General features: G+C 42.7%; 1 protein-coding gene across 1 annotated transcript in view; it reads left to right on the top strand.

Annotated features, from left to right (window-relative positions):
• Window positions 1-26,076, top strand: part of LOC141111093 (G protein-activated inward rectifier potassium channel 4-like) — a 102,833-nt gene that overhangs the window by 57,847 nt on the left and 18,910 nt on the right. The window contains exon 3 of the mRNA XM_073603099.1: window positions 610-1,846. Coding sequence (XP_073459200.1) covers window positions 610-1,846 — 1,237 coding nt within the window. The remainder of the gene's footprint in view (window positions 1-609; window positions 1,847-26,076) is intronic.

Below are 26,076 nucleotides of genomic sequence, written 5' to 3'. Positions count from 1 at the left end.
CCGTTTATAGTCCCGACGTATATGTTTTACGTCCCCGCGTTTAGAACGATCGGATTTTCCGACAACTTTGTGTGACCGCGTGTATGCAAGACAAGTTTGAGCCAACATCCGTCGGAAAAAATCAATGGATTTTGTTGTCGGAATGTCCGATCAATGTCCGACCGTGTGTACGGGGCATTAGTGTGCTGCTGGGAGCCTGAGCCCCTCCACAACCTGGCGCTATAGTGACAGTCACCTCTTTGTGTTCAGAGCGGACCCGAGAACTGAGCGATCAGTGGTCTTTGATTGCTCAGTTCTCGGTAGAGCCATCAGATCTATGCTGCAGCTATCTAGGTATGTACATTTGTTTTTTCTACTTCCTGCACTTCTCTTTTAAATAGCACACGCTCCCATAGTGCAAAACTATTTTAAACAGTATGTTTAATCGTAAATTATATAACTGACCTTGGGGGATTGTGTCTTAACAATAGTAAAGTTTTACTTTGAAAATATTCAGATGTGGTAAGCAACTGAATTTTTTTTATTCATGGATTCTATTAGACAGTTAGCTACTGTATAAAGATTGTTTCCGTAACATCTCATTTACTATTTTCTTTTGCTTTCATATAGCCTGAAACAATGGTTGTCTCTGTCACATCTTGTGATGATTACCAGCACAAACTGGAATTACCTCCACCCAAAAAAGGTAGCATCATCTCAAGTTTCATACCGCTTCATACCCACAGTGTCAAAGGAACCCGGCATAGGAGATTCAGTTCTATAGAACCTACAAATACCTGTGCTACCCCTCCAGTTGCCAAGCAAAGGCCTAGTGTGACTATTAACACAGAGGACTTACCCCGATACCAACGAGCTGCCAAGCAGGAGCCACCTCATCGAGAAAGCGTCTCAAAATGGTATCCCAAACATGCCCTTAGTGTTCCAAATATTCCCCTGCGAAGTAAAACCCCAACCCGTAGTGTTGTCTCAGCTCCAGCCACCACCAAATCACACAGGATTCGTTGTAAGCTCATGTATGATGATCGTCAACTCTTTAACCTCACTAATCGTCAAACACGTCAGAGATATGTCACCAAGGATGGGAAGTGTAGGGTCAACCTTGGACGTATTAATGAAAAGAAGAGGTTTATATCAGATATTTTTACCACCATTGTGGATCTAAAATACCGCTGGTTCATTTTTGTATTCATGTTATGTTACATTGTCACCTGGGTTGCATTTGGACTTATTTATTTTTTGGACGTCTTCCTTAGAGATGACATGAATCACATTGGGGATCCTGAGTGGAAGCCTTGTATTGATAATGTTGACTCCTTCCTTTCTGCCTTACTTTTCTCTGTTGAAAGTCAAAGAACGATTGGCTATGGCACTAGAATGGTAACTGCCTATTGTCCAGAGGGTGTAATATTAATCATGGCTCAGTCAATCCTAGGGTCCATGATTGATGCACTCATGGTGGGCTGCATGTTTGTAAAGATTTCTCGGCCTAAAAAGAGAGCCGAGACTTTGATCTTCAGTAAGAAATGTGTGGTGTCGCACAGAGATGAAAAGTTATGCTTGATGTTCAGAATTGGAGATCTACGGGATAGTCACATGGTGGATGCCAAGATAAGAGCTAAACTTATCAAATCTAGGCAGACGAAGGAAGGTGAATTTATTCCACTGGAGCAATCGGAGATCAACCTGGGTTATGATACTGGAGAAGATCGTCTATTTCTGGTGGAACCTCAGATCATCTGTCACAACATAAATGATCACAGCCCTTTCTGGGAAATGTCTGCAGAGTCCTTGAAACGAGAGCAGTTTGAAATTATTGTAATATTAGAGGGCATTGTAGAAGCCACAGGTAAGAAAACATTTGAAACTGTATCTGTACAGCTAAAATGTCTAATTTAAAGAGTAACTTCACTTTCGTAGGGGAAAAAATTAGCAAATAAAGAAAAAAAAATATAGTGTATACAATTGCGACGGAAGTCATATTGTAATTGAATGTTATTAAAAATCACCTTTCCTTTTCAATCACTGCTGTAATTTTCTGAAAATTCAATGCAACATGGCTACCTGGAGGTGTTCTGTACACAGAATGTGTACAGAACTTCCCCCAGAAACATAATGTCCTGCTTGTGTGATTAGCTCACTGATTTTCCCAGAAGTCTGCACTAAGATACAAGTCAGATTTCCGGCATCCCCTGCAAAAAAAATGCCATTTTTGGTGGGGTACTCCCAGTAGGGACACATCTAAAGGGATGTAGGCCCAGCAGCTTTCCTCATTAGTGCTCTGCAGGTGCACAGCTGATTGATAATTATGAAACCACTCCCATTAAACCCATTCGGCACAGAGGCACAGAGGAACAAACTGTGATTTCTTCAGAATAACAAAAGGTAGGAATCTGCAACAAAGTTTGTTAAAATCCCTGCAATGTACATAGAAGACCCAGAGGGGAATGTTTTTTCTCAACAAAAGTGGAGTTACTCTTTAAGAGTTTGTTTATAAAAAAGTTTTGAACTTGAATCCGATTCCATTTTAAGTACCGTGTATGTTTTACCTAAATAAATTAACAATATTTAAAACACTTAAACAAAGCCCAGGCACCACTCAGCCATCCAACTACCGGTACTTCTGGGACAACTTTTTATCTGTTAGAAGTATACATATATATATATATTCCCTGTTCACCCTTTCCTTTGCTTTACTCTTTCCTCCCCTTGGAGGTCAGTTGCATAAGCAGTTGTTTAAAAAAAAATCTAATTAAACAAGCCTCAGAGTATCCAACCACTTCTTACAATTTTTCCAATTTTTTTAAGCAAACTCTATTTAAATTACAACTTTAGGATGGGCACAAAGCTCTCACCCCTCCTTGGACCCCCATTACCACATTTTTCAGTATACAGTACATACTATTTTTCAGCTACCTTTCCTAGTCCCTAGTCACATAAAGCTTGGAAACCGACTCACTCCTCCTAGATTTTCTTTGTTAATCTGGGAACTACACAGATGAGGAATGTGTTCTGTGATCATCAATTGTTATAAAGAGAAAGTACCCCCCAGTACTATGGGACTTTAAGGGCGAACTTTTGAAAACACGTTTTGAAATATTAAAAAAATTATTATTTTAAAAAACAATGGTGTAAAACAACACCATACATAAAACAGTACATATTATACATATAGTATTTTATGAATATAGTACTGGTATGTGCATGCTTTTTGGTTGTGATGTCCCATATTTTGACCCAACATCTGCCATGTTTTATCTTTAGACTCTAGACTCTGTTTTCCCTATTCCAGAGCATCTCCAACTATTATCTTCTTCATGCCCCTGAAGAAGGGATTCACCCTGAAATTCCCGAAACGCGTCGGGCCATAGGAGAAGTGCTTATCTCATACTATATGTATAAATGTACTGTTTTATGTATGGTGTTTGTTTGACACCATTTTTTTTTTAAATAATACATTTTTTCATGTTTCAAAACATTGTGTTTTCAAAAGTTCGCCTTAAAGTCCCATAGTACCGGGAGTACTTTCTCTTTATAACTTTAACCACTTAAGCCCCGGACCATTTGGCTGGCAAAAGACCAGAGCATTTTTTGTGATTCGGCACTGCGTCGCTTTAACTGACAATTGCGTGGTCGTGCAATGTGGCTTCCAAACAAAATTGACGTCCTTTTTTCCCCACAAATAGAGCTTTCTTTTGGTTGTATTTGATCACCTCTGCGTTTTTTATTTTTTGCGCTATAAACAAAAAAATAGCGAAAATTTTGAAAAAAACGCATTATTTTGTACTTTTTGCTATAATAAATATCCCCCAAAAATATATAAAAAAATTTTTTTTTTTTCCTCAGTATAGACCGATGGGTATTCTTCTACATATTTTTGGTAAAAAAAAAAACGCAATAAGCGTTTATTGATTGGTTTGCGAAAGCGTCTACAAAATAGGGGATAGTTTTATGGCATTTTTATTAATAATTTTTTTTTTACTAGTAATGGCGGCGATCAGCGATATCATGACTGCGACATTATGGCAGACAGATCAGACATTTTGGTGCTATTTTGGGACCATTTACATTTATACAGCGATCAGTGCTATAAAAATGCATTGATTAATGTGTAAATGTGACTGGCAGTGAAGGGGTTAACCACTAGGGGGTGCTGTATGGGGTTAAGTGTGTCCTAGGGATTGATTCTAACTGTGGTGGGGAGGGGCTATGTGTGACACGACACTGATCACCGCTCCCAATTACAGGGAGCTGTGATCAGTGTCATTGTCACAAGGCACAATAGGGAAATGCTGATTTACATCAGCATTTCCCCGTTCTTCCTCCCCGTGAGACGATTGCGGGTATCCCTGCGGACATTGAGTCCGCGGGACCCGTGATCACACTCACGGAGGTTGTGGCGGGCGTGCACGCCCGCAAACCGCTTCTTACAGGGCAAGGTACAGGTACGTTAATCTGCCTGTACATGCCCTTCTGCCGACGTATATCGGCGTGAGCCGGTCGGCAAGCGGTTAATATATTGGGATGGCAATATATTAACAACAAATAAAAATGGAGTTTTGTTTACTCTCCATAGTGGTTCTCCTCCTATAATGTGATCATCAATTGAGTGTTTGTGAATAAACCATATCTATGGTCAAAATGTATAATCATATATTAACCACTTGAGCCCCGGACCATTATGCTGCCTAAGGACCAGAGGTCTTTTTCCAATTTGGCACTGCGTCGCTTTAACTGCTAATTGCGCGGTCATGCAATGCTGTACCCAAACGAAATTTGCGTCCTTTTCTTCCCACAAATAGAGCTTTCTTTTGATGGTATTTGATCACCTCTGCAGTTTTTATTTTTTGCGCTATAAACGGAAAAAGACCGAAAATTTTGAAAAAAAATGATATTTTCTACTTTTTGTTTTTAAAAAAATCCAATAAACTAAATTTTAGTCATACATTTAGGCCAAAATGTATTTGGCCACATGTCTTTGGTAAAAAAAATGTCAATAAGCATATATTTATTGGTTTGCGCAAAAGTTATAGCGTCTACAAACTAGGGTACATTTTCTGTAATTTACACAGCTTTTAGTTTATGACTGCCTATGTCATTTCTTGAGGTGCTAAAATGGCAGGGCAGTACACAACCTCCCCAAATGACCCCATTTTGGAAAGTAGACACCCCAAGGAAATTGCTGAGAGGCATGTTGAACCCATTGAATATTTATTTTTTTTGTCCCAAGTGATTGAATAATGACAAAAAAAAAAAAAAATATTTACAAAAAGTTGTCACTAAATGATATATTGCTCACACAGGCCATGGGCCTATGTGGAATTGCACCCCAAAATACATTTAGCTGCTTCTCCTGAGTATGGGGATACCACATGTGTGGGACTTTTTGGGAGCTTAGCCGCGTACGGGGCCCCGAAAACCAAGCACCGCCTTCAGGATTTCTAAGGGTGTAAATTTTTGATTTCACTCTTCACTGCCTATCACAGTTTCGGAGGCCATGGAATGCCCAGGTGGCACAAAACCCCCCCAAATGACCCCATTTTGGAAAGTAGACACCCCAAGCTATTTGCTGAGAGGCATATTGAGTCCATTGAATATTTTATATTTTGACACAAGTTGCGGGAAAGTGACACTTTTTTTTTTTTTGCACAAAGTTGTCACTAAATGATATATTGCTCACACAGGCCATGGGCATATGTGGAATTGCACCCAAAATACATTTATCTGCTTCTCCTGAGTATGGGGATACCACATGTGTGGGACTTTTTGGGAGCCTAGCCGCGTACGGGACCCCGAAAACCAAGCACCGCCTTCAGGATTTCTAAGGGTGAAAATTTTTGATTTCACTCTTCACTGCCTATCACAGTTTCGGAGGCCATGGAATGCCCAGGTGGCACAACCCCCCCCCCCCCCAAATGACCCCATTTTGGAAAGTAGACACCCCAAGCTATTTGCTGAGAGGCATGGTGAGTATTTTGCAGCTCTCATTTGTTTTTGAAAATGAAGAAAGACAAGAAAAAACTTTTTTTTTTTTCTTTTTTCAATTTTCAAAACTTTGTGACAAAAAGTGAGGTCTGCAAAATACTCACTATACCTCTCAGCAAATAGCTTTGGGTGTCTACTTTCCAAAATGGGGTCATTTGGGGGGGTTTTGTGCCACCTGGGCTTTCCATGGCCTCCGAAACTGTGATAGGCAGTGAAGAGTGAAATCAAAAATTCACGCCCTTAGAAAGCCTGAAGGCGGTGCTTGGTTTTCGGGGTCCCGTACGCGGCTAGGCTCCCAAAAAGTCTCACACATGTGGTATCCCCGTACTCAGGAGAAGCAGCAGAATGTATTTTGGGGTGTAATTTCACATATTCCCATGGCATGTTTGAGCAATATATCATTTAGTGACAACTTTGTGCAAAAAAAAAAAAAAAAATTTGTCTCTTTCCCGCAACTTGTGTCGCAATATAAAATATTCCATGGACTCGACATGCCTCTCAGCAAATAGCTTGGGGTGTCTACTTTCCAAAATGGGGTCATTTGGGGGGGTTTTAAACTGTCCTGGCATTTTATGCACAACATTTAGAAGCTTATGTCACACATCACCCACTCTTCTAACCACTTGAAGACAAAGCCCTTTCTGACACTCATTGTTTACATGAAAAAGTTATTTTTTTTTTACAAAAAAATTACTTTGAACCCCCAAACATTATATATTTTTTTAAAGCAAATGCCCTACAGATTAAAATGGTGGGTGTTTCATTTTTTTTTTTTCACACAGTATTTGCGCAGCGATTTTTCAAACGCATTTTTTGGGGAAAAAACACACTTTTTTAAATTTTAATGCACTAAAACACACTATATTGCCCAAATGTTTGATGAAATAAAAAAGATGATCTTAGGCCGAGTACATGGATACCAAACATGACATGCTTTAAAATTGCGCACAAACGTGCAGTGGCAACAAAATAAATACATTTTTAAAAGCATTTAAAAGCCTTTACAGGTTACCACTTTAGATTTACAGAGGAGGTCTACTGCAAAAATTACTGCCCTCGATCTGACCTTCGCGGCGATACCTCACATGCATGGTGCAATTGCTGTTTACGTTTGACGTCAGACCGCCGCTTGCGTTCGCCTTAGCGCGAGAGCAGGGGGCGACAGGGGTGCTTTTTTTTTTTAATCATTTAAACTGTTCCTTTCATTTTTTTTTTTTTTTAATCATTTTTATTGTTATCTCGGGGAATGTAAATATCCCCTATGATAGCAATAGGTAGTGACAGGTACTCTTTTTTGAAAACATTGGGGTCTATTAGACCCTAGATCTCTCCTCTGCCCTCAAAGCATCTGATGACACCAAGATCGGTGTGATAAAATGCTTCCCCAATTTCCCAATGGCGCTATTTACATCCGGCGAAATCTAAGTCATAAAATGCTCGTAGCTTCCGGTTTCTTAGGCCATAGAGATGTTTGGAGCCACTCTGGTCTCTGATCAGCTCTATGGTCAGCTGGCTGAATCACCGGCTGCATTCTCAGGTTCCCTGTTGAGACAGGAGAGCCAGAGAAAAACACGGAAGACGGTGGGGGGGGCTTTCCCTCCCACGGCTTGTAAAAGCAGTCTAGAGGCTAATTAGCCACTAGGATTGCTTTTACATGAAAGCCGACCGCTGGCTGAAAAGAATGATACCAAGATGATACCTAAACCTGCAGGCATCATTCTGGTATAACCATTCAAAGTCGTGAATGGCGTACCTGAAGACAAAAAAATGGTTAACAATAAAGCACAGTAAACGGTAAAGTATAAAAAATTGCATACCTGAAAAGCAAACATGATAAAACATAATAACAATAAAACATTGCAGAATAGAATACAGTAAAAAAGAGCAGTCACGTCACCAAGTGTTACTGCAGTGCTGGTTTGACTACGACCGGGGTGTACTAGGCCGCTGGCGCTTGCCAGTTCAATAAAAAGCTACAAAAAAAACTGTTAGCGATCGCAGGGATCAGGCCTGACTCTGCGAATGCTGCAGTTATGCGTTAAGTGTTTTGTAAGTGACAGTGATTGATCGATACTGCACTTGGGTGGGCTGGGCCGGGCGGAGGGGCAAAACACAGGTGCTAGCAGGTATCTGGGCTGATCCCGCTAACACTGCGTTTTTGGGAACCCTAAACTGCTGGGGACGCTAGTATAGATCTGATCGGATCAGATATTGATCCGTTCAGATACTATACGACTAAGGGAGGTGTACGGTGCGTGCGTGGGTGTTAGCGGTACTGGCGCTAATCTGACGCTGCTTGGGGCTGGTGCTTGCCAGTTCACCAAAATACTACCAAAAAAACTGTTAGCGATCGCAGGGATCAGGCCTGACTCTGCGAACGCTGCAGTTATGCATTTAGTGTTTTGTAAGTGTCAGTGATCGATCGATACTGCACTTGGGTGGGCTGGGCTGGGCCGGGCGGAGGGGCAAAACGCAGGTGCTAGCAGGTATCTGGGCTGATCCCGCTAACACTGTGTTTTTGGGAACCCTAAACTGCTGGGGACGCTAGTATAGATCTGATCGGATCAGATATTGATCCGTTCAGATACTATACCACTAAGGGAGGCGTATGCTGCGTGCGTGGGTGTTAGCGGTACTGGCGCTAATCTGACGCTGCCTGGGGCGACGCATATCACCGCCGGGCGATCAGGGGGCTAAACCTTTATTCGGTAATAAACGGCGGGTGCCCTGACACTATAAAAAATAAACAAACTAACCAGCGTCACCCGTAACGGTTATACGGTGATCAGTGGTGAAAGGGTTAACTAGGGGGCAATCAAGGGGTTAAAACATTTATTCGGTAGTATATGGGGGTCCCTGTCGCTATAAAACGCTGACGGCGAACCTAAATATTTAGGTCCCTAACTAGGGTCACCAGCGACACTAATACAGCGATCATAAAAATGATCGCTTAGCGACACTGGTGACAGGGGGTGATCAAGGGGTTAAAACTTTATTAGGGGGGGTTAGGGGGGTATCCTAGACCTACAGGGGGGTAATACTAACTGTCCCAACACTGTAACTGTCACAAACTGACACCAATGCAGTAATCAGAAAAAAAAAAAAAAACTGCTGGTGTCAGTTTGTGACAGGGGGGGGGGGGTGATTGGGGGGGGGATCGGGGGCGATCGGGGGGGGGGATCGGGGTGTTTTGTGTGCCTGGCATGTTCTACTGTGTGTGTGTAGTGTTGTGCACTCACATACCTGTCTTCTCTCCTCGGGCCGGAACGGAAATTACCGAGCCGAGGAGAGATGACATCATTTCCTTTGCTGCTGTTTAGCATACAGCAGCAAAGGAATGATGTGATTCTCCAGCGGCGATCGCGAGAGGGGGGCCACGAACGGATGGCCTCCCCCTCACCTCTGATCGCCGCTGGACAAAAGACGACCGCCTCGGGCACCGGGGGGGGGGTCCGATCGGACCCCCCACCTGCGGAAGGCAAATCACGTATATGTACGTGATTTTGCCTGTCCGTGCCACCTTGCCGACGTAAATCGGCGTGAGGCGGTCGTCAAGTGGTTAACCACTTAAGCTCCGGAAGGTTTTACCCCCTTCCTGACCAGGCCATTTTTGCGGTACGGCACTGCGTTGGTTTAACTGACAATTGCGTGGTCATGCAACACTGTACCCAAATAAAATTAATGTCCTTTTTTTCCCACAAATAGAGCTTTCTTTTGGTGGTATTTAATCACCTCTGTGGTTTATATTCTTTGAGCTATAAACAAATAGAGCGACAATTTTGAAAAAAAAATAACAATGTTTTACTTTCTGCTATAAAACATATCCAATAAAAAAAAAAAAAATAAAAAAAAAATCAATTTAGGCCAATATGTATTCTGCTACATGTTTTTGGTAAAAAAAAAAAATCCCCAATAAGCGTATATTGATTGGTTTGCGCAAAAGTTGTAACATCTACAAAACTATGGGATATATTTATGCATTTTTTATTTATTACATTTTTTTACTAGTAATGGCAGCGATCAGCAATTTTTAGTGGGACTGCGACATTGCAGCGGACAAACCTGACACTAAGTGACACTTTTTGGTGACCAGTGACACCAATACAGTGATCAGTGCTAAATAAAATGCACTGTCACTGTACTAATGCCACTGGCAGGGAAGTGGTTAACATCAGGGGCGATAAAAGGGTTAAATGTGTTCGCTGGGAGTGCTTTCTTACTGTGTGGGGGATGGTTGCACTGTAGGAAGACAGAGATCTGTGTTCCTGCTTAGCAGAAACACAAGATCTCCATCTTCCTTACTAGCAGAACAGCAATCTGCCTTGTTCACATAGGCAGACCGCCATTCTGCCTCTTTCCAAACATTCGATGGGTTTCCGGTGGACCCACTGATTGGCTCCTGCTGTGCCCAGAGCCCTTGAAAAAAATCATGTACAGGTACGGAATTTTGCGCTTAAGGGCTGCCTTGCGGCAGTAAATGTAAGTGGGGCGGTCCTTAAGTGGTTAACTGCCATTCATTTCCATTCATTTCCATTGAATTTCAATGATTTCTAGCTTACTCCTATTAATTTGAAGGATTTTGACGTTTGTAAACTTACTTTGTGAAAGTCCTCACATATTTACTTCCTTGAATTCTGTGACATTTAGTCACTATGCCCTGTGAGTAGGCACTGCAGTTGTCACACAGTTCACAGAGCCTGCCTTTTGAACTACAGAGGTGCTAAGAGGAGGAGTTTCAGGAGGTGGAGTCAGTACAGGAATCACTGCTTGAAGGCAGCAAGGTACCTTGGGATATGTAATCCTTAGAAACTGAAAGTAAACAGCAGAGGAAAAGCTGCAAAGCATGCAGAGAATACAGAATGTTGTGGAAAGAGATGACCAGGAGACAGACAGCACTCACAATCTGAAAGGAACGAAAGTGTATGCTGTGACCACAGATTTCCTTTCAGTAAATGGAATTTTGGGCCTGGAATCTCAATTGCCTTTGGAAGTTCTTAGTAAAGCATTAATTTAGCTCTTAAATGAAACATGCTGGGACAATTATGGCAGTTGCCTTTGCTGACCTCCTTTATCTGCTGCATAGCTGTCTCTGGCTTTTATACTTATTGAGTCATTGACCTGGAACAAGTATATAGTGAGAAAACTCCTGATAATAATACTTATTATAAATCAGTGGCCCAAAAATACTGAGGCTTTAATCTCAACATGACTGCCAGGCAATTAACATTTTCAGGAGGTCCGCTCTGGATTTCTACATCTTTTTGTAGTACTTACCTCCCGGTGATGCATAGATTCCTGGTTCCGGATGGCACTTTCCAGCAATGCCACACCCTCTGACACACCAAGACTAATGAAGACAAATGTATACACACCCAATGAGGCAACAAAAATGGCAACAGCAGTTAACAGAAAGTTAAACAAATTTGTATAATACGACAATAACAATGCGTGAGTCAAGTACAGTATTTTCAGACCCAAACCTCTTCACGTGCCTGAACCCTGACTGTAGGGGAACCCTTAACACAGGTGATTCTCATTTGCAGGCTAAGAGTCTTGGAACCTTTCTATAACCCCTTCCACTGACCAGTGTGGTACAAGACGTCAGCTAGCGTTGGGGCCCAAAGTCCTGCATTGTAGCACTCAAATAAATTTGTATTTCAACAGTAAAGGGTCTAAATCCCCAAACAAAATCCCAAATATTGGTGACACCATTATAAGGTGTTCCCTTTAAGAGGCAGTTGTAACCTGTGGCCTCTCATCACTATGCAGTCCGCTGTGAATCCTCTTCCCTTTCTCTGATATCCGGAACCCTGGTCACTCAAGGGCTGCCTCCAACGAAATCTGTGGTGTCGACAGTAATGCTGGACTTTGTAGCAATGATCTCTTATGAACCAGTGGCACCCCTCTCCACCAGCTCGCTTCAGGTGTGTACAATTGTGTCAGTAGTGTTTTATTCCTATATAGTTAAAGCAAATGACTTGACTTACTGGCTTCTCAGAATAAACAGCTACAGAGGTCAAAGAGGGATCAGAACTTGGAACACTCTCTAGGAGATGCAGTGATTTTGATAGCAAGTAGAGTCATCATTTCCATTACTTGTGACATTTGTGACTTCAGGATTGCCATTTCCAAATTTTCACACACCAACCCAATTCTGGTCATGACTCTTTTGGCCTCAAACAGGGCTTTTCCTTCTCACTACCTTAAGGTAGAACTATGGACAATACTTTTTTTCATTTTAATGAAGGAAGGGTTATAACCCTTGTCAGTTTTTTTTGCCATCTGTGTTCCTTTGGGGAGATTTAGCTTCACCTCCTGTCCCATAGCCAAAATGGGAATTGAGAGGAAATCCTTGCAAATTAAGTGAATCACTTGGAGACCCTCAGGTCACCAGAACTAGTGCCCCATTTGAAGATTTCCCCTCTACTTTTCTAGGAACAACCCAAAATGTGTGATTTACTTCCACTTTTAATGATGATGGTAAATGTACAAACAGGAATTCAAATCCATTTCCACTTGGTCCAAAACTAAAAAAAAGTTTCGCCTTTAGTTATACTTTAGGATGTCTCCTGGATCTAGATTGGATCAGAATGTAGGCCACCTCTATGGATCTGCTTCATTCAGGTTTGATCCATGCCCGCAGGCTCCATTTCTTTCTTTAGAGCAATTTGGTACAGCATCTTGTTCAGTTGTCTGATACACTCATACATTCAATCACTTTAATGGTAAAACATGCTCAAACTGATAAATCAGGTCAGAAGCGTTCTCTATTCACCCAAGTTTCTCTTGTAGCATGTTAAGGTAGTCATAAGCCGTACAAGTCTGAAGACTGAACTTAACATTTCTGATTAAATTCTCTGCAGCATCTTCTATTAAGCTCTTGGTGATTTGCTTTTTTTTTTTTTTTTTTTTTTTGAGCTTCTAAAATGTCCCATTCTTCCAGTCTGTTCCATCCAGCTCTCATACTATTCTTATCCAGTGGGCACTGGCTGTGTCTCAGAGAAGATTCTTAGCATTCTGTAGCCTGCACCTCAATGACAGTACTAGCCTAATTACACCTGGTCATGAAATCTCCCAAAGCATTAGAACAAGAACTTGGTCTATATGGTGGCTGAATTTGCTCATACAGATGCCCTTTCTGTCAATGTTGCCTGACTTGTGCTCTCTGCATTGGTGTCTGGCATTCTCAGTTGGACTAAACCAACCACAATGCCGTTGGTCAACTATAGACTAGCCCTTTGGAAACAGGTTGGTATTCCTCTCATCCACTCTATCAGTGTGTAGGTGCAGGAGTTTACCTGATCTGCTTTGAAATCCAACACAAAAAAACATTGTTCTGGAGGATGATGGCCTTTCCTCCAGAACAATGTTTTTTTGTGTTTCTTTGTCTGATGGATTTGTTCTTATTCCCAAGTGACTCCAGGGACATCCAGAACTACAGACAAGATTGGCGATTTTGCTCTTGGTACCACTTGGCAGCAATACAAAAATATAACAAGTATTTTTGGTCCAAAACCCCTCAGGGTACCTGAACCCTGATTCTAGGGGTGCCCTAAATACAGGTGATACTCATTTAGAGGCTAAAAGTTTTAGAGACAAATATATTTTTATTGTACATGTCAATGAAATAACAGCAGAGGGATACTCTCTTAGCCAACAATACAAGCTGAATATTGATGACAAATGTAACAGTATTATTTGTAACATACACTTAAAGTGGTTGAAAAACCCCTTACAACCATTATTATTATTATATATTATTATAGGCTTACCTGTAGCTACCGTGGTTATCTCCTAAACCTGCACGGTTTAGGAGATATCCCCAGTATCGACGTCATTGGCACATGCGCACTGAAGCAACAGCTCGTTTGTGCCATTGCTTCAGCACAAACGAGCGGCTCCCGCGCATGGAAGTGACGTTATTGCGGCTCCGGCCAATAACAGCGCCTGAGTCCGCGATACCCGGAAGTAACTCCGGAAAACATGTCGACGGCCAAAGCAGTGTGCCGGGACCACTGCGGTGACTACGGTAAGTATATCATAATGAGCAAGTATGCTCACTATGCATACTAACTTATTATGCCTTTGTCTTGAAGGTTTTTTTTTGTTTTTTTTTTCTCCCCGTGGGTTTACAACCACTTTAAGGGTAGATAAATCAGGCATAGGAAAACATGAACATATAATAAAAAACAACAAGACAAAAAGAGTAAGCTCTAGAGAATAAAGGAGGAGATGAAGAGAAGCGTGTAAAAAAAAAGACTAAGGGGGAGAAGAAGGGGTTAGGCCCTGAAGAGTTTGTGGAGAAGAAGGGAATGGGGACTTGAGCAAACATTGTGTACCAAATTGTAGAGAGATGATCAGGGTGCAGTGCTGGACTGGTCATTGGGTGATAACATGCGTTACAGGGTATCTGAGGTGGAAAAGTCAAGCCAGATGAACCATAAAACCTTATATTTCTCCAATGTATCATTATCTAAAGCCAGCATCTCTTCCATACACATAATATCGTTTACAGTAGAAACCCATAAGGATAAAAGAGGGGTAACAGCTGTTTTCCAAAACAAAGAGATCAATTGTCTGGCAGCTGACAAGAAAAAACTTAGCAGCCTCCATTTCTGTGATGCCACCGAGCCCAGGAGCATAGACAGGAGTGCAATTTCTGGAGTGGGTATCAAGGACTCATCATAGAGGTTACTGTATATGGAGAAAATCTGAGACCAAAAAGGTTGAATCCGAGTGCACTCCCACCAGCTGCAGAGATATGTGCCCTCAGCCGAGCCGCACTGCCAACAGGTGGGCGGTACTGATGGGATTATCTTATGCAGGGAGTGAGAGTCCCTGTACTACCAGGAGAGGAGTTTGAAGTTTTTTTTCTTGCACGTAACAAGATACTGTGGGTTTATGCATAAAATGAAACAAAGTTTGCCAATCAGCAGTCATGAGCGCTCTCCTCAGATCCGCGGACCACATCCTGGTGTATGTTGGAAGTTGGTTATGTAGCAATTCATGTAGTAGTTTATAGATTGAACAAAGTAAATGTCTGGGTATCTCAGAGAGAGAGCACAGCTGTTCATACTCAGTCAGAGGTCTATGGGTTTGAGAGGAGGTAAACAGATTGGTGCAAAAAGAAGATAAGTGGAGGACAGTATAAATATTCCCTTGGCCTACAGAAATGACAGATTTGCCTGAACTATCGTGAATAAAGGAGTGTGCCACCGGCCAGCATGAGAGTGTGAATGGGCCAAACATGGAGGAGCCCATTCCCTGAGGCAATGCAGGGTTGTCAAATAATGTGGTATTAGGGGAAGAGGCTAAAAATGTTAGAGTCATTCTATACCCCTCACACTGACCAGTAACACACAAGCCCAAAGTCCTGCATTGGAATGCTCAAATAAATTTGTATTGCAACAATAAAGGGTGAAAATCTGCTTACTAAATCCTGAATTAGGGTGGTGCTGTCCCTTTGAAAAGAGGGTAACGTAATTGTGGCCAGTGGCCTCTCACTACTATGCAGTCCTCTGCAAAGCCTCCTCTCTTTCTCTGGTGTTCAGAATCCTGGACAATCAAGGGCCTCCTCCTCCGTATGGGACTTTCCAAGCCCAGGCTTCTGCATCCCTTTTCTCCTCTTGGCCACACACCATCCTCCTGGGACTTGTAGTCCCATATACAGTCCCATATACAGTCAGGTCCATAAATATTGGGACATCGACACAATTCTAATCTTTTTGGCTCTGTACACCACCACCATGGATTTAAAATGAAACAAACAAGATGTGCTTTATCTGCAGACTTTCTGCTTTAATTTCAAGGTATTTACATCCAAATCAGGTGAACGGTGTAGGAATTATAACAGTTTGTATATGTACCTCCCACTTTTTAAGGGACAAAAGTAATGGGACAGATTAACAATCATCTATCAAACTTTCACTTTTTAATACTTGGTTGCAAATCCTTTGCAGTCAATTACAGCCTGAAGTCTGGAACGCAGAGAAATCACCAGACGCTGGGTTTAATCCCTGGTGATGCTCTGCCCGGTCTTTGCTGCAACTGTCTTCAGTTCCTGCTTGTTCTTGGGGCATTTTCCCTTCAGTTGTGTCTTCAGCAAGTGAAATGCATGCTCCATCGGATTCAGGTCAGGTGATTGACTTGGCCATTGCATAACATTCCACTTCTTTCCCTTAAAAAACTCTTTGGTTGCTTTCGCAGTATGCTTTGGGTCATTGTCCTTCTGCACTGTGAAGCGCCATCCAATGAGTTCTGAAGCATTTTGCTGAATATGAGCAGATAATATTGCCCGAAACACTTCAGAATTCATCCTGCTGCTTTTGTCAGCAGTGACATCATCAATAAATACAAGAGAACCAGTTCCATTGGCAGTCATACATGCCCACGTCATGACGCTACCACCACCATGCTTCACTGATGAGGTTGTATGCTTTGGATCATGAGCAGTTCCTTTCCTTCTCCATACTCTTCTCTTCCCATCACTCTGGTACAAGTTGATCTTGGTCTCATCTGTCCATAGGATGTTGTTCCAGAACTGTGAAGGCTTTTTTAGATGTTGTTTGGCAAACTCTAATCTGGCCTTCGTGTTTTTTAGGCTCTCCATTGGTTTACATCTTGTGGTAAACCCTCTGTATTCACTCTGGTGAAGTCTTCTCTTGATTGTTGACTTTGATACACATACACCTACCTCCTGGAGAGTGTTCTTGATGTGGCCAACTGTTGTGAAGGGTGTTTTCTTCACCAGGGAAAGAATTCTTCAGTCATCCACCACAGTTGTTTTCCGTGGTCTTCCGGGTCTTTTGGTGTTGCTGAGCTCACCGGTGCGTTTTTTTTAAGGATGTTCCAAACAGTTGATTTGGCCACATCTAATGTTTTTGCTATCTCTCTGATGGGTTTGTTTTGTTTTTTCAGCCTAATGATGGCTTGCTTCACTGATAGTGACAGCTCTTTGGATCTCATGTTGAGAGTTGACAGCAACAGATTTCAAATGCAAATAGCACACTTGAAATGAACTCTGGACCTTTTATCTGCTCCTTGTAAATGGGATAATGAGGGAATAACACACACCTGGCCATAGAACAGCTGAGCAGCCAATTGTCCCATTACTTTTGGTCCCTTAAAAAGTGGGAGGCACATAAACAAACTGTTGTAATTCCTACGCCGTTCACCTGATTTGGATGTAAATACACTCAAATTAAAGCTGAAAGTCTGCAGTTAAAGCACATCTTGTTCGTTTCATTTCAAATCCATCGTGGTGCTGTATAGAGCCAAAAAGATTAGAATTGTGTCGATGTCCCAATATTTATGGACCTGACTGTAATTCTCCTTTTAACAGAGGCTGTCTCCTATGGACTACATCTCTCACAGTTTAATGCAACTCCCAGCAGTCCTTCCCTGCTCATGGGCCTGCTTTCTCTCTTCCCAGGCTGCACTGCAGCCAATCTCAGTGTCTCTCTATCCCGGGCAGTGGGTGGACTCTCTCTTGGCTATGGATGCAAAAACAGCCCGTCATGGCCTCTGGCCAGCTCTCTCTGGCCTCTTTGAAGCTGCTCCATACACTGGCAGATGAAGAGAGGTGAGAGCTACAATGTGTGGGTGGCTGTAAGAGCTGTCACAACTTTGTCCATGCGGCTCTGGCAACTGAAGCGCTGGATCATGGCCATATTTATTTTTGATGTTCCATTAAATAGTACTGCCTTTCCTTTCCAGCATTTATCCCTTGTGTTTAAACGGCATGTAAAAAGGATGACTTAAAGTAGAACTATAGGCAAAACTTTTTTTTTAATTTTGGATAGAGCAAGGGAGGGTTATAACCCCTGTCAGTACCCTGCCATCTGTGTCCCATTGCAGAGATTTCCCTTCACATCCTGTCCCATAACCAAACAGGAAGTGACTGGAAATTCCTGAAAATTAAGGAAATTCCTTGGGGACCCCCAGGTCACCAGAACTAATGTACCCATTGGAAACTTTCCCATATATTACTCTTCTGGGGACAACCCAAAATTTGGGATTTTTTTTTACTTTCACTTTTTACATTCAGGAAAAATAGAGAGGCTGAATCTCCTTAACCACTTCAGCCCCGGAAGGATTTACCCCCTTCCTGACCAGAGCACTTTTTACAATTTGGCACTGCGTCACTTTAACTGCTAATTGCGCAGTCATGCAATGCTGTACCCAAACAAAATTTGCGTCCTTTTCTTCCCACAAATAGAGCTTTCTTTTGATGGTATTTGATCACCTCTGCAGTTTTTATTTTTTGCGCTATAAATGGAAAAAGACCGAAAATTTTGAAAAAAAATGATATTTTCTACTTTTTGTTATAAAAAAAATCCAATAAACTCAATTTTAGTCATACATTTAGGCCAAAATGTATTCGGCCACATGTCTTTGGTAAAAAAAAGTCAATAAGCGTATATTTATCGGTTTTCGCAAAAGTTATAGCTTCTACAAACTAGGGTACATTTTCTGGAATTTACACAGCTTTTAGTTTATGACTGCCTATGTCATTTCTTGAGGTGCTAAAATGGCAGGGCGGTACAACCCCCCCCCCCAAATGGTCCCATTTTGGAAAGTAGACACCCCAGGGAAATTGCTGAGAGGCATGTTAAGCCCATTGAATATTAATTTTTTTTGTCCCAAGTGATTGAATAATGACAAAAAAAAAAAAAAATTACAAAAAGTTGTCACTAAATGATATATTGCTCACGCAGGCCATGGGCATATGTGGAATTGCACCCCAAAATATATTCAGCTGCTTCTCCTGAGTACGGGGATACCACATGTGTGGGACTTTTTGGGAGCCTAGCCGCGTACGGGGCCCCGAAAACCAATCAGGATTTCTAAGGGCGTAAATTTTTGATTTTACTCCTCACTACCTATCACAGTTTTGAAGGCCATAAAATGCCCAGATGGCACAAACCCCCCCCCCAAATGACCCCATTTTGGAAAGTAGACACCCCAAGCTATTTGGTTTGAGGCATGTTGAGTCCATTGAATATTTTATATTTTGACACAAGTTGCGGGAAAGTGACAATTTTTTTTTTTTTTTTTTGCACAAAGCTGTCACTAAATGATATATTGCTCACACAGGCCATGGGCATATGTGGAATTGCACCCCAAAATACGTTTAGCTGCTTCTTCTGAGTATGGGGATACCACATGTGTGGGACTTTTTGGGAGCCTAGTCGCGTACGGGGCCCCGAAAACCAATCACCGCCTTCAGGATTTCTAAGGGCGTAAATTTTTGATTTTACTCCTCACTACCTATCACAGTTTTGAAGGCCATAAAATGCCCAGATGGCACAAACCCCCCCCCAAATGAGCCCATTTTGGAAAGTAGACACCCCAAGCTATTTGCTTTGAGGCATGTTGAGTCCATTGAATATTTTATATTTTGACACAAGTTGCGGGAAAGTGACAATTTTTTTTTTTTTTTTTTGCACAAAGCTGTCACTAAATGATATATTGCTCACACAGGCCATGGGCATATGTGGAATTGCACCCCAAAATACGTTTAGCTGCTTCTCCTGAGTATGGGGATACCACATGTGTGGGACTTTTTGGGAGCCTAGTCGCGTACAGGGCCCCGAAAACCAATCACCGCCTTCAGGATTTCTAAGGGTGTAAATTTTTGATTTCACTCTTCACTGCCTATCACAGTTTCGGAGGCCATGGAATGCCCAGGTGGCACAACCCCCCCCCCCCAAATGAGCCCATTTTGGAAAGTAGACACCCCAAGCTATTTGCTGAGAGGCATGGTGAGTATTTTGCAGCTCTCATTTGTTTTTGAAAATGAAGAAAGACAAGAAAAAAATATTTTTTTTTCTTTTTTCAATTTTCAAAACTTTGTGACAAAAAGTGAGGTCTGCAAAATACTCACTATACCTCTCAGCAAATAGCTTGGGGTGTCTACTTTCCAAAATGGGCTCATTTGGGGGGGGGGTTGTGCCACCTGGGCATTCCATGGCCTCCGAAACTGTGATAGGCAGTGAAGAGTGAAATAAAAAATTTACGCCCTTAGAAAGCCTGAAGGCGGTGCTTGGTTTGCGGGGGGTCCCGTACGCGGCTAGGCTCCCAAAAAGTCTCACACATGTGGTATCCCCGTACTCAGGAGAAGCAACAGAATGTATTTTGGGGTGTAATTTCACATATTCCCATGGCATGTTTGAGCAATATATCATTTAGTGACAACTTTGTGCAAAAAAAAAAAATGGACCCGACATGCCTCTCAGCAAATAGCTTGGGGTGTCTACTTTCCAAAATGGGGTCATTTGGGGGGGTTTTGAACTGTCCTGGCATTTTATGCACAAGATTTAGAAGCTTATGTCACACATTACCCACTCTTCTAACCACTTGAAGACAAAGCCCTTTCTGACACTTTTTGTTTACATGAAAAAAATGTTTTTTTTTTGCAAGATAATTACTTTGAACCCCCAAACATTATATATTTTTTTAAAGCAAATGCCCTACAGATTAAAATGGTGGGTGTTTCATTTTTTTTTCACACAGTATTTGCGTAGCGATTTTTCAAACGCATTTTTTGGGAAAAAACACACTTTTTTAAATTTTAATGCACTAAAACACACTATATTGCCCAAATGTTTGATGAAATAAAAAAGATGATCTTAGGCCGAGTACATGGATACCAAACATGACATGCTTTAAAAATTGCGCACAAACGTGCAGTGGCAACAAAATAAATACATTTTTAAAAGCCTTTAAAAGCCTTTACAGGTTACCACTTTAGATTTACAGAGGAGGTCTACTGCTAAAATTACTGCCCTCGATCTGACCTTCGCGGTGATACCTCACATGCATGGTGCAATTGCTATTTACATTTGACGCCAGACCGACGCTTGCGTTCGCCTTAGCGCGAGAGCAGGGAGGGACAGGGGTGCTTTTTTTTTTCTTTATTATTTTTTTGCTTTTTTATCTTATTTTTAAACTGTTCCTTTTCGTTTTTTTTTTTTTAAATCATTTTTATTGTTATCTCAGGGAATGTAAATATCCCCTATGATAGCAATAGGTAGTGACAGGTTCTTTTTTTTTTTAAAATTGGGGTCTATTAGACCCTAGATCTCTCCTCTGCCCTCAAAGTATCTGACCACACCAAGATCGGTGTGATAAAATGCTTTCCCAATTTCCCAATGGTGCTGTTTACATACGGCGAAATCTAAGTCATAAAATGATCGAAGCTTCCGGTTTCTTAGGCCATAGAGATGTTTGGAGCCACTCTGGTCTCTGATCAGCTCTATGGTCAGCTGGCTGAATCACCGGCTGCATTCTCAGGTTCCCCGTTGAGACAGGAGAGCCAGAGAAAAACACGGAAGACGGTGGGGGGGGGGGCATTCTCTCCCACTGTTTGTAAAAGCAGTCTGGAGGCTAATTAGCCGCTAGGATTGCTTTTACATGAAAGCCGACCGCTGGCTGAAAAGAATGATACCAAGATGATACCTAAACCTGCAGGCATCTTTCTGGTATAACCACTCAAAGTTGTGAATGGCGTACCTGAAGACAAAAAAATGGTTAACAATAAAGCACAGTAAACAGTAAAGTATAAAAAATTGTATACCTGAAAAGCAAACATGATAAAACATAATAACAATAAAACATTGCAGAATAGAATACAGTAAAAAAGAGCAGAACAATAGAGAGAGAATAGAGAGAGAGAGAACACTAAAACGACAACTATTTTTTTTAATTTTATATATTTTTTTTGTGTTTTTTTTTTTTTACACTGTTTTTGTAACTGTAACTTTTATAACTGTAATCAGTTCCAGATTCGGGTCTCTCAAAATGTGATGGCATCTTGGGAGACCCTGTGAAAATGTGCCTAGTCTGTGCAATGCTGTACCCTACGCTAATACTCAACTAGTGTATGGTAGCGTTCAAAACATTCACCAATGCAAAGACCAGGATTGTCAGGACAGGAGGGACAATAATAGCGGGTATCACGCCTATATCCGCGCTTTTTTTGGGGGTTCGTTGGGTAGGGGTACTCGGGAGGACATAAAGAAAATGCCTCTCATGCAGCCGACTGCATTTGGTTGGGGATGTGAATGGGGGAAGTACGGGTGCTGCAGAAGTGGTGGGTTCCCAATTAGGATTGGCGAATGCAGCAGGAAGGGCATTATGGGCACGACGGGCCTGTTTGTCTTCTTCTTGGTGGCAGCGGGACACTACTTGTGCTTGCCACCTCACCAGCTTGAACTGCACTTATGGGACTCGCCACGTCACCAAGTGTTACTGCAGTGCTGGTTTGACTAGGACCGGGGTGTACTAGGCCGCTGGTGCTTGCCAGTTCACCAAAACGCTACCAAAAAAACTGATAGCGATCGCAGGGATCAGGCCTGACTCTGCGAACACTGCAGTTATGCGTTTAGTGTTTTGTAAGTGTCAGTGATCGATCGATACTGCACTTGGGTGGGCTGGGCTGGGCTGGGCCAGGCGGAGGGGCAAAACGCAGGTGCCAGCAGGTATATCTGGGCTGATCCCGCTAACACTGCGTTTTTGGGAACCCTGAACTGCTGGGGACGCTAGTATAGATCTGATCAGATCAGATATTGATCCGTTCAGATACTATACCACTAAGGGAGGCGTACGGTGCGTGCGTGGGTGTTAGCGGTACTGGCACTAACCTGACGCTGCCTGGGGCTGGTGCTTGCCAGTTCACCAAAACGCTACCAAAAAAACTGTTAGCGATCGCAGGGATCAGGCCTGACCCTGCGAACGCTGCAGTTATGCGGTTAGTGTTTTGTAAGTGACAGTGATCGATCGATACTGCATTTGGGTGGGCTGAGCTGGGCCGGGCGGAGGGGCAAAACGCAGGTGCTAGCAGGTATCTGGGCTGATCCCGCTAACACTGCGTTTTTGGGAACCCTAAACTGCTGGGGACGCTAGTATAGATCTGATCAGATCAGATATTGATCCGTTCAGATACTATACCACTAAGGGAGGTGTACGGTGCGTGCGTGGGTGTTAGCGCTACTGGCGCTAACCTGACGCTGCTTGGGGCTGGTGCTTGCCAGTTCACCAAAATGCTATCAAAAAAACTGTTAGCGATCGCAGGGATCAGGCCTGACTCTGCGAACGCTGCAGTTATGCGGTTAGTGTTTTGTAAGTGACAGTGATCGATCGATACTGCACTTGAGTGGGCTGGGCTGGGCCGGGCGGAGGGGCAAAACGCAGGTGCTAGCAGGTATCTGGGCTGATTCCACTAACACTGCGTTTTTGGGAACCCTAAACTGCTGGGGACGCTAGTATAGACCTGATCAGATCAGATATTGATCCGTTCAGATACTATACCACTAAGGGAGGCGTATGCTGCGTGCGTGGGTGTTAGCGGTACTGGCGCTAATCTGACGCTGCCTGGGGCGACGCATATCACCGCCGGGCGATCAGGGGGCTAAACCTTTATTTGGTAATAAACGGCGGTGCCCTGACACTATAAAAAATAAATGAACTAACCAGTGTCACCCGTAACAGTTATACGGTGATCACTGGTGAAAGGGTTAACTAGGGGGCAATCAAGGGGTTAAAACATTTATTAGGTAGTATATGGGGGTCCCTGTCGCTATAAAACGCTGACGGCGAATCTATATATTTACCTCCCTAACTAGCGTCACCAGCGACACTAATACAGCGATCAGAAAAATGAAAAATCAGAAAACTTTATTGGGGGGGTTAGGGGGGTACCCTAGACCTAAAGGGGGCTAACCCTAACTGCCCTGCCACACTAACTGTCACAAACTGACACCATGCAGTAATCAGAAAAAAAAAAAAAAAATGCTTGGTGTCAGTGTGACGGGGGGGAGGGGTGATTAGGGGGGTGATCGGGGGGGGATCGGGGGGTAAAGGGGGTGTTATGCGTGCCTGGCATGTTCTACTGGGATGTGTAGTGTTGTGCACTCACATTGCAGTCTTCTCTCCTCGTCGCCGGAACTGAAAATACCGAGCCAAGGAGAGATGACAGAGGCAGGGGAAGATTCTGATTGGCTGGGAGCGATTGCGAGGGGGGGGGCCACGAATGGATGGCCTCCCCCTCATCACTGAACGGTCCCAGACCAAAGCCGACCGCCTCGGGCATGGGGGGGGTCCGATCGGACCCCCCGCCTGCGGGAAGGCAATCACACACCAGGTACGTGATTTTGCCTGCCCGTGCCATTCTGCCGTTGTATATCGTCGTTAGGCGGTCGGCAAGTGGTTAAGGCACAGACAACAATAAAAACTGACATGTGTTCCAATCCCTCTGCACTCTATCCAAAACGAAAACAAAAGTTTTGCCTTTAGTTATACTTTAACACAATGTAACAAGTTTAATGTGATTATGTTTAAATAAAGCTACAACAATATTCATAGTTACCAAAAATATAAAGAGCGACTCCCACAAATCAACAAGTGGGTATGAGCAGTGCAAGGGATGAGTATACCATATAATTACCCCCGGATCTGTGCCACTGAGCCCTCAATTAGCTGGCAGAAAATCCTGGTATAAGGTTTTACCACTAAGAAAGTTTCTTATTGTAACAGACAGTCAGTTCACAACTGCAATTCCTACAGTCCATAGTTTGAAAATGAATCAAGGATTTTAACTGGTTAGTGGAAAAAATTATCTTATTGGCAGTCTTCTCATACAAAAGCTCCCTATAGCCTTTTGGCATTATTAAGTCCCGTGCCTTTAGGCTGTTTGTATTAGATGGGTTTCGCTTTCAGAAGACTATGGAGATGTTAAACCTTAACTGTTATGCCCTGTACACATGAGCGGAATGTCCGATTGAAAAAGTCAGACGGAAGCTTTTTATCGTCTATTCCGATCGTGTGTATGCCTCATCGGACTTCTTTTTTCAAAAATTCTGACGGACCTAGAAATAGAACATGCTCTAAATATTTCCAACAGAACCAATTCCTGTCGGGAAAACCGATCGTCTGTATGCTGTTCCGACAGACCAAAAACGGAGCTTGCTCTGAAGGCAGTACAAGATGGAAGCTATTGGCTACTGGCTATTGAACTTCCTTTTTCTAGACCCGTCGTACGTGCTGTACGTCACCGCGTTCTGGACGGTCGGACTTTGGTCGGACTTTGGATTGACCGTGTGTAGGCAAGACCGCTTGAATGGAATTCCGTCGGAGTTCCGTCAGAGAAACCTTCGGAGTTTATTCCAGCGGCTAAACTGGTTGTGTGTACGCGACATTAGTATCAGATGGGTTTTGCTTTCCTTTAGAAGACTATGGAGATGTTAAACCTTGGCCGTTTGTATCAGATGGGTTTTGCCTTCCTTCAGAGAACTATGGAGATGTTAAACCTTGACTGCTTGAAGCAGGACAAATGCAGGTCAGAAAGAAGTCAACTGCAGGCCAAAAACACCTGTCGCTGAATTCTGGATGATCTCAGAAGATTCTTGAACTGATGTCACACAGGTCCTTCTCTGCAAGTTCTTCCTAGACTTCTATGGACTTTTCACCCTGGGAATATGGGCAAGCAGGTTGATACAATGTACTTCATGCACATGTAGCCTTCCATCACCTCCAATATACCAGGCTATATGCCAATTTACTATGATGTGACATTCCTCTTTTTAGTGTAAGCTCTGGTTCACACCAGTGCGATTTGTTATGTGATTTGGCAGTTTAACATCGCATGACAAGTCGCACCTCATTGCCAGCAATGAAACCCTTCAGTCGCAGCGACTTTGAAAAAGGTTCCTGCAATACTCTTTTGCGATTTCATTGTGACTTGCATTGACTTCTGTTAAATGAAATTGCAAGACGCAGTGAGATCGGAGGTCTAAATCGCCCTGATCTGCGGCTTTGAAATCGCGTTGAAGTAGCGCAATTTCAAAGCCGCACTGGTGTGAACAGAGGCTTACTCAGAACAGTGACAGTTGTGGCCAAAATATAATTTTGTTTCAATGTGAAAATATGCTGTTTCTCCTCTTGGTCCAGTACAGCTACCTGTGCTGCTCAGCTAGATATACTGTACCTCTGATATTTAGCATAAAGTAATCAGTCACTGAACACATTTATCATTATATTTTATAATAGATTACTAATAACAACTAGTTTCAACTTAGTTCAAAGACAGAAACTGCG

The sequence above is a fragment of the Aquarana catesbeiana genome, linkage group LG10 (genome assembly GCF_042186555.1).
Source record: "Aquarana catesbeiana isolate 2022-GZ linkage group LG10, ASM4218655v1, whole genome shotgun sequence".
In the NCBI taxonomy this organism is placed as follows: Eukaryota; Metazoa; Chordata; class Amphibia; order Anura; family Ranidae; genus Aquarana; species Aquarana catesbeiana.
This window is presented reverse-complemented; position numbering and strand designations above follow the sequence as displayed.